We start from the raw sequence: 9831 nt of genomic DNA on the forward strand, positions 1-9831 counted from the left end.
GAGTCCAAGGAACTGGGTGTCTGGGAGAAAGGTGGTGGCGTTCAGCCAGTCATGATTTATTGAGCAACTACTAGGGGCCAAAAGTGTAATGAAACAGAAATCTCTGCCTCTGCCGTCTGGAGCTTACATTTTAGGGTGTGTTGGGAGAGGGGAGGAAGACTAATAAACAAAATAAAAGAGTAAATCAGTAAAAATTAGTAGATATTATGGAAGAAATAAAGCAGAGAAGGGGCACAATGGTTCCATTGTGGAACCACTGAGGGTGGCTGCTCAGTCCAATACAGTCACCACTGGTCACATGTGACTGCTACTGCTGCGAAGTCGCTTCAGTCGTGTCCGACTCTGTGCGACCCCATAGACGGCAGCCCACCAGGCTCCGCCGTCCCTGGGATTCTCCAGGAAAGAATACTGGAGTGGTTTGCCATTTCCTTCTCCAGTGCAGGAAAGGGAAAAGTGAAAGTGAAGTCACTCAGTCGTGTCCAACTCCTATCGACCCCATGGGTCTGCAGCCTACCAGGCTCCTCCACCCATGGGATTTTCCAGGCAAGAGTACTAGAGTGGGGTGCCATTGCCTTCTCCACATATGTGACTAGTTGAATTCAAACTAGACTTTAATGAAGTTAAAACTGCAGTTCCTCAATTTGCACTCATTGAATTTCAAATGCTTATTGGCCACCATGTTGGACAGTGCTGAAATAAAGATATATATAGAATGTGTCCATCATCATGGAAAGTTCTGTCAGACAGTTCTGCTCTACAAAAAGCAAAGTGTCTAGTACTGCTGCAGTGGTTGGGCAAGGGAGAGATAAGAGACAACATGATAGAGTTTAAAGGAGCACAGTTGTACAGGAGCTTGATGGCCATTGCAGGAACTTTTTCCCTGAGATATGAAGTTTGGAGAGTTTTGCCATAGGAGTAACTTGATCTGACTTGGCATTTAGAAGAATTACTCTGGGTTATTTTTTTTTTTAAGTAACACAAATAAAAGATGACCAAAGGTGTACAAGTGTGGCAGCAGAGTCGGGGGCGGTGTGGAACATGCTCAGGTTCTGCACAAGCTTAGAAGCTAGTACCAACAGATTCTGCTGGTGAGAAAGTACTGGAGTATGTCATGATAAAGACTGTGACTAAAGGAAAGAAGTCAGTGTTTGTGGCATGGGAGAAGCTGGGGTCAGTCTTACACTGATTTGACTTTGCAGTGACAAAAGCACAACTGAAAATGTCCAATGGACATTTGGAGAAGTGAGAGCTCAGATGAGAAAAGGACCTGAGTATAGACAGGATATTCATCAGCAGAGGGGTAAGAGATGAAACAGAAATGGAAGTGGAAGAGGTTTCTAAAGTCTGCCCTTGAAGAACAACTATGAGACAGGTATGGGTAAGACAAGGGACAAATAGAGTCTTAGAAAAATGCAGGTGTCGACAGTCAAATGCAATAGAGATGCCAGAAAGTTGAAGAGAAATGATGATGCCCAAGGAATGGCCACAAAATTTGGAAAGGCACTGATCTCTAAGAGTGCAGTCTCTACTAATTATATGTATTGGAGATGGGGAGAGCCACAAGTGAGGAAACTAAATAGAAATGGTTTCAGTGAGAACAGACGAATGGAGTGCACCACTGTTAGTGAGAAGAGAAAGTACAATAAACTTTGGCATTTCTCAGAATTTACAGGTCGTTTCTAAAACAATCATGTAATTTGGTCCAGCCACTACCAGTGACATTTGTGTTCAACATTGTCTAGTGACAAACTGAATACACTTTTTAATGGTCCAAGTTAATTTAGGCCACAGGGCAAGAAAAACATTTTTTTGTAAGAAGTAGTTTTAAGAAGGGAAAATACATGTATTAGGATTTGTTATTCTCATCCTTGTGAGATTAGGTAACAAGTAGCCACTTTTAAAGGTAGGTGGTGGGGGGAACCCAAGGCTTTGTGCTAACAGTGAATTTCAATTTTCCTGCAATTCTGATGGAGAAGCGTAAACACTAGAAAAGCAAGCTAAGGAGAAAGCCATAGCTTAAGCTCCCCTCCTCCCAGGAGCCTGGTTACAAGCTGGATAGGAAAGTTCAGGAACTCATGATGGCAGGCAGTTGCATTTTCCTGGCAGGATTTCAGAAACAAGCTAATCTAGACTCAAAAAATTGAGATCCAAAAAGGAACTTCACCCATCATCAATTCCAGTCTCCCAGTTAGCTAAGGAAGTACTGAGACCTAGAGGTTAAATATTTTGCCCCGAATGATTCAGCTTTTGTTATTGTTGTTTGTTGTTGTTTAGTCATTAAGCCACCAGGCTTCTATGTCCATGGGATTTTCCAGGCAAGAAAGAATACTGGAGTGGGTTGCCATTTCCTTCTCCAGGGGATCTTGCAGACCCAGGGACTGAACCAGCATCTCCTACACTGGCAAGTGGATTCTTTACCGCTGAGCCACCAGGGAAGCCCCAATGATTCAGCCAGTTCTCTGCAAAGTCAGACCTAAAAGCTGGGGCAGGGCCTGATTCTGGGTCCCCAGCTCTTTTTCTTTCATTGTTCTACTTGCTGTGTGAGAATAAGACTCTCCTTTTTTTGTTATTGTTTAGTCACTAGGTCATGTCTGACTCTTTGCGACCCCATGGACTGTAGCCCGCCAGGCTCCTCTGTCCATGGGGATTCTCCAGACAAGAATACTAGAGTGGGTTGCCCATGCCCTTCTCCAGAGGATCTTCCTGATCCAGGAATCAAACCAGAGTCTCTTGCATTACAGATGGATTTTCTTTTTTTTTACCAGCTGAGCTACAGCATAGAACTCTCCTTTTTAAGACAGACCAACCGAAGCAAATTCTGCATTGGAGTTCTACTATCTGGATGGGGAGATGAAAGGGAGCTGGAGTCGGGTTGGGGGGGGGTGGGGAATTAACGAGATTTGAAGAACTCTTCTGGGTTTGATGACAGAATATTGGCTTACAAATGCCTTGACAACAGGCCTTCTGAAATCTGCCCTGGTGTTGAAACTGCCTTACTTGCCATGCTGATCAGCACACAAGTGAAACTCGCAAGGTTGACTAGTGTCCGTTTCATTAACTTCTGGGTACTAACTCCTGGGTATATTTCTATAAAAATCTTATCCCCAGAGTGGGAGAGTTGCAGCAAGGCAAGAGGAGGGATGTAATAAATAATAATAATTCGAGTCGGGGTATGGGGGTGGACTGCAGGCAGAGGGGACTGGAGGAAGAGTGACAAGCTAGACCGGACCCGGGTTGCTCGCAGGGCTTTCCCGTTGCTAGGACCGCCAGCGTCCTTGGCTACCGCTCGCTAAAATACCAGCTCTCCTCTGCTACGACCAATCCAGCGCTTCGCGGACCGCGCCACCTCGCGCCGGAAGGAGAAAGAGGAATCACCTTTCCTCGCTTCCATCGATGCGGGTGCCAGTGAGGAATCAAACTGCGGGACTTGGCAAAGCAGTCACCCGGAGACCAGTCCTAAGACCCTCCCGCCGAGGGTTGCGCAAGGAACTAGAGAGAGGGCGAACCCCGGGGATCTTCCCCTCTGACTCACGTTGTACTCCCTCAGCCAGGACTCTAGCTTGTCCTGCAACGATCTTAAAGCTTCGTTGGAGACCAGTCTCCTCAGGTTATCTGCCATCGCTCGCTCTTCCGCTCGGCCTGCTCTGGGAGATGGACTCGTGGACCGCGGGATGGTGTGGCGGGAAAGGTGTTCTCTTCCTGAGGGGCTCAGAGCGCGGCTGGTGTTTCCATCCTCCCCCCTCGGGTCGGACGGGGCAGGGTTCGAGAAGCCGGGGGGAGGTGCCCTGGGCCACAACCGCCGCGCCTCATTCGCTGCCCCGCGGGCGGTCTCCCGGCTCCCGCGCGGCGGCCGGGAGCCAGGGCCATAAATACCCGGGCGATTATTAAACAAACCTTGACGTGAGCGCGCGGCAGCCGGGGACGCGCGCCGCCCGTTGCCTGGCAACGCGCACGCCGCCGCCCAGCCCCAGCCGAGCGCACTACCCTCCTGCAGCCCCGCCGCCCCGCGTCTCTCCTGCCCCCTACCCACCCACGCGCCATGCCGCTCTTCCTCATGCTGCTGATGCTTTGCCTCATGCTGCTGCTGCTGGTGCTGCTGGTGGCCGAAAGCGAGAGCCCCCACAGTCTGTGAGACTCCGGGTCGGGCCGGCGGCTGGAAGACGCTAAGACTCCAGATGGCAGCCGCCCGACCCCCTGATGGACAGAGAGGCGCCCGCAGTGTGGGGATGCTGGGCAACCGGAGGCCTCTTGTCTAAAAAAGCAAAGGTTATTTCCTTCTAGACGTTTTTTGGTTAGGCGGTGAAGAAAGCAGCTGTTTGGCTCCTTCCTATATTCTTTCACTTCTCAAGACTTTACTTCTTCCTTTGATTTGGTGGGTGCCCAGCTAAATAGATTTTAGCTCCAGGTTGTTCACAAATTAAAGTCAATCAGGTTTAAATAAGATTTGGTCTGTTTTTAGACTCATTAAGCACTCTAAAGTTATTTAATTATGAATTCTCTAATTGAGACTTTGTGCAAGTTTAGAGCCGGTTTGGCACTATTTCAAAAGGTGTATTAAGCCACAGTGGTAGTTTGGACTACTTAAGAAATGAAACCATTTCAACCATCATTAAGCATTTTAGTACCCTTATTTTCTATGTCATCAAATAATGTGCAGATTGCAAATCATCCTTACCTATCTTTTTTAAAGCAGAGTGAGTGGAAGCAGAACCTCAGCTAGCTAGTCGGTTAGCTAGTTTAATTCAGTTTCTTCTTTTTTTTTTTTCAGGTATTTAAGAATTATGAACATTGAACATGTCCACTGACGGTAAACTTAAGAGTTATTGCCCCCACCCCGCTTTTTTCCTCTTAATTAGTGGTTTTACTGTCCTCTGATAAAAATGAAAGGCTCATTCTGGAGTCTGTATTCTTACTATCTTCTGTAGACCACAGAATAAGACTATAAAAGTTCTCACCACAAGAAAAAAAAACTGGTAACTATGTCTGGTGATAGGTATTAATTAGACTGATTGTGGTGATTATTTCACATTATATACAAATATTGAATCACTATGTTGTACATAATGTATTATTTTAATTATATATCAACAAAAAGAAAAAACAAGGAATATAAAGAGAAGATACATTTTATCATAGTGCAATAACAATTGCTAAAGTACAAAAAATAAATATTCATTACTGACTTTCTTTAAAAAATATAAAGAATGAGGAAGGCAATGAAGAAGAATCTTATAGATTTCTTAATGCACATTTTTATAGGTAACTGGAATCTTTGAAAGTCTGATTTACTTATTAATAAAAACCAAGTTGGAATATTTGCTTAGGTCAGACTAAGGGTTAAATCTTCCTCCTTGATGTTACACTTTAATTAACCTCTAGTCCTTGTTTATATCATCTTGCATGCCTATGTGCTCAGTTGCTTCAGTCATTTGGGACACTTTTATGACTATAGCCTGCCAGGCTCTTCTGTCCATGGGATTGTCCTGGCAAGAATACTGAATAGGTTACCATTTCCTCCTCCAAGGGATCTTCTCAACCCAGGTATCAAATGGTGTCTCCTGAGATGGATTCTGAGCCATCTAGGAAGCCCTTATATCATCTTACTATAGTTCTTACTTCACAGTGTTATTAGAGACTAAATAAGATCATTCATGTGAAGTGCAACACAGTGCTTGACATGCTATAGCAAGGGCTTCCTAAATGCTATGATCACTATTACTACAAATGTGCAATAGGTCACAGTACTAATATTAAACAGACAAGAGTAGGTTGGAAACATGTAAAGCAACAATAGGGCTGCTGATTGAGTAAATTATTCAATGGACTGTTTCACAATAGAAATCTCATTATTGAACAGTTAGTATCTAGGAATTATTACTATATAATGTTAAGTGAAAAAAGCAGGTCTCTAAATTATATATATATTGTGTTACATTACACAACATGAACCCAAGGCATGACTATGGGTGATTTTAATTAGTTCCTTTATACTTCTCCGATTTTTCAAATTTCCACCATGAACACAAACTGCTTTTATGAAAACTTACTCAGAAACAGCTATCCAAAAACTAGACCACCTTCAGAAAAATGTTACTCAAAATAGAATATACTTTGACCAGATGTTCATATTACTCATTTAATAGACTATAGAGTCTTAGGATAGAATGGTCTGAAATCACTTTAGAATATGCTACCTGACCTTATCTCTACAATACTTGACCACCACAACTAGATTCAAGACCCTTCAGGTTTTCCGGTCATTTCATGCACCTCTTAGTTTCCATAGAGCTCTGGAGCATGGTTGTCCATAGCAAGAACTTGATGCTACTAATAACAAGCATAGCTCTCAAGTACTCAAAACAAAGGAAACACTTTACATACTTAGTCATTATTTATCCCCCTAAAACTTCCAAAAGAGGATCTCAGATCGCTTACAGTAAAGGGTTTGTAGAAAACATGTTTGTTAGATTTAGAAAAAAAATTAGTGAAAAAAACAAATATGCCCCCAGTTTAAGCCTGTATACTAATATGGAGACTTATTTTACATTTATTTTGGGGCTTTGTGGCAGTCAAGAAAAAAAGGAAAATGGGTGGTATGATTACCATTTGATTTTTAAAGTACACATACCAATTCTTTGAATGAAAGCACATTTTTTGGTACCAGTTCTTAAATATGTTTATTCCTTTCCACAGAGTATAGAATAACAGATGAATGTGTCCTTAATAATCTCCCCTTTGTAAAGAAAATACAGAAACAATCTTAATGTGACTTTCTTACAGTCACCTTTGATCAATGACAATGGGGGTAACACTAGAATACATGCCATCAAAGTAGGGCCAAGCAATTGACACCCCATTTCTTAGCTTCTGGTGATGTTACTTGATACAAGCTTAGAACTTCCATACCTGTAGGAATAAGTAGATATCCTCATAAGTGCCCTTAATGATTATCCCTTCCTTAGCACTTTTGATAGGCACAGGATGGCAATCAATTTAAGAAAGAGTTAGAGCTTGGAATGCAAACAGTAGATGTTGCTGATTCAAGAAGAATCCACATGCTTCAAACTATAAGCATGCACTGAACAAGGTTGAGATTCTGTTTTTAAAGTCTATATATACATAGGATAAAGGAAGTGTTAGAGTCCCTCAGTTCAGTCCAGTTCAGTTCAGTCGCTCAGTCCTGTCTGACTCTTTGTGACCCCATGAACCGCAGCACGCCAGGCCTCCCTGTCCATCACCAACTCCCGGAGTCCACCCAAACCCATGTCCATTGAGTCGATGATGCCACCCAGCCATCTCATCCTTTGTCGTCCCCTTCTCCTCCTGCCCTCAATCTTTCCCAGCATCAAGGTCTTTTCCAATGAGTCAGCTCTTTGCATCAGGTGGCCAAAATATTGGAGTTTCAGCTTCAACATCAGTCCTTCCAGTGAACACCCAGGACTGATCTCCTTGGCTAAGATCATGTGTAGTATCAAGTGTAGTGTCCCTCAGTCACGTCCAACTCTTTGAGACCCCATGGACTGTAGCTCACCAGGCTCCTTGTCCATGGGATTCTCCAGGCAAGATACTGGAGTGGGTAGCCATTTCCTTCTCCAGGGAAACTTCCCAACCCAGGGATCAAACCTGGGTCTCCCACACTGCAGGCAGATTCTCTACTGTCTGAGCCACCAGGGAAAAGTGAAAGTGAAAGTCGCTCAGTCGTGTCCGACTCTGCGACTCCATGAACTACACAGTCCATGGAATTCTCCAGGCCAGAATACTGGAGTGGGTAGCTGTTTCCTTCTTCAGGGTATCTTCCCAACCCAGGGATCAAACACAGGTCTCCTGCATTGCAGGCAGTTTTTTTACCAGCTGAGCCACAAGGGAAGCCTGAGCTACCAGGTAAGCCATTTATATATATGAAAGGAAATAGATAAGTAAAGGTTCCATTTGAAGAATCTTTTGATGCTCTAATTTTGTTCCTATTTATTTCAGGATATTATCAAGTAGGCATTTATTTGGGAATAAAAGAAAAATCAAATCTTTCTTTCTGGTACACTATCAGATTATCTTAGAGAAGCTGAAAGAACAATAAATTTGAAACATGGATACTCTTGTTTTATCTCACACTCTTCCAGTTAGCGGTTTCTCATGACTTTACATAAGTTTTTAATCATTCTGAGCCTCACTTTTCTTCCATCTATATAATGAAAAACATGGACTTGATGAGCTCTAAGATCTCTTGCAGTTCTGACATTCTTTAACGTTGTTTTTCCTTTTTTTTTTTTTTAACATATTGGTTATGGTTGAGAGTGAGCAAATCTTGCTTGTTGTCTCAATTTCTGGTTCACAGTTCAGTTGAGGTCAGGCCTTGATTCTGAGAGCGTTAGCCAATCAGCAAAAGTTGAACCTCTTTTTGGCATACAATTTATTCTGCAGGCTTGCTGAAATAACTAACAGAGCTAATCTCCAGGAAATAAACACAAGGTTTCTCCAAAGTTGCACTTTTAATAAATTTAAACTCAGCTCAAACTGACAAAATCTTCCTAACTTCCCCACCCCCTCAAAGCTCCTTACTCTCTTCCTTATGCTTTGTCTAACTTTAGAAATGTTGATATTGTTATCCTACTATATTAAACTTATTTGTCTGCATCCTATATAAGCTTGTGAGTTTCTGAAAGAAAAGGGCAAAGGTCTATTTAGTTTAATATCCTCAGCACAGCAAGTGGCACATTCTAAGCCCTCTATAAAAGTTTGTTAAACTGTTAACAAAAAGAGAAAGAAGTAAAAGAAAGAAGAAAGGAAAGCAAAGAAGGAAAGAAGGCAGGAAGATAATTGGCTGCTTTATATCTGAGGTCATAACCCCATAGAGGTAGAAGAAGAGCAAATTTAATAGCCAGTTGGTTGTTCTTAGAGCATCATAATTCTACCACCCAGCCAGGAGCCTTTTTTTCTAGAGAAGTGTAATGAGTCAAACATCTGGATGGAATAGGCTTTCTGAAAGTTCTTACTTTTGTCCACTTTGAATTTTACCTGCATCAGCTAGCTGGAGAGATTTTTAATTGGGGATTTTACGAAGCCAACAAAAGAGCAACCAAACCCCTCAGTATAGCAAGAGCTGTGTGTGTTTTCCGATGCTTATATGTAAGAAGCTTGTATTCAAGGAGCTCCAAGGATATACAGTGGGATCCTCATCATAATTTCCACTGGGGACAGTTGGAAACCCTCAGCGAATGTGGCTAAAGGCATAATCTGTTCTGCTCTAGTCAGGCTTCTTTTTAGGCATCCCAGTCCCCTTCTGTGTGTGCCATGCTATTCTTATCCTACAGCTGTCCATGTTAGTCCTTTGGGTCAGGGCCTATATTACTATTTGAAGAAAATCTTTCAGCCTTTGCTGACCCAATTGCATGTGATTTCCTTTAAATTTAGTTTTTACTGGTGGTATTGCCAAGGTACTTTTTCTCTATGTATGAGACAGGTTGGCAAAACCAAGGCAGGGCTGCTAGTCTTAGAAACTGGGGTATTACAGATTTCTAAGAAATTTATTAAGTTTCATTACTGTCTTAAAGCATTGGAGATAAAAGGATGAGTAAGATACGGATCTTCCAGATAGAGCTCCCCATTTTTTAGATGAACTTAAGAGAGGTAAACAAAATAGAATACAATGCAATCTGAAATACGTGTAGAAGACTAGGAGCAGAATTAAGGGACAGACCAGCTAAAAGTGCCCAGGCTTGTAGGAAGGCTCAAAGAGAACGTGACATTTGAATGTATTTTTGAAGGATGAATAAGAGTGTGCTTGACACAACTGAGCGACTAAACTTTCACTTTTCACTTTGACAGAGAAAAAGA

The 9831-nt window shown here is 42.6% G+C and overlaps 1 protein-coding gene and 1 long non-coding RNA gene across 9 annotated transcripts in view; one reads left to right on the forward strand and one right to left on the reverse strand.

The window, feature by feature from the left end:
- Nucleotides 1-3843, reverse strand: part of SPATA18 (spermatogenesis associated 18) — a 46031-nt gene extending 42188 nt beyond the window's left edge. For all 8 annotated transcript variants that reach the window (XR_014082103.1, XM_081590063.1, XM_081590042.1 and 5 more), the window contains exon 1: nt 3533-3843. Coding sequence is in view for 5 of the 8 variants with exons in the window: in XM_081590063.1 (XP_081446189.1) it covers nt 3533-3619 (87 nt within the window). In the remaining 3 variants the exon portion in view is untranslated. The remainder of the gene's footprint in view (nt 1-3532) is intronic.
- A 58-nt stretch (nt 3844-3901) lies between these two features.
- On the forward strand, nt 3902-4892 carry LOC145545496 (uncharacterized). Its single transcript, XR_014082116.1, has 2 exons — nt 3902-4266; nt 4769-4892. It is a non-coding gene; the product is annotated as an uncharacterized LOC145545496 (long non-coding RNA).
- The last annotated feature ends 4939 nt before the right edge of the window (nt 4893-9831 follow it).

This window comes from Giraffa tippelskirchi, chromosome 1 (genome assembly GCF_054371585.1).
Source record: "Giraffa tippelskirchi isolate mGirTip1 chromosome 1, T2T-mGirTip1v1.2.pri, whole genome shotgun sequence".
In the NCBI taxonomy this organism is placed as follows: domain Eukaryota; kingdom Metazoa; phylum Chordata; class Mammalia; order Artiodactyla; family Giraffidae; genus Giraffa; species Giraffa tippelskirchi.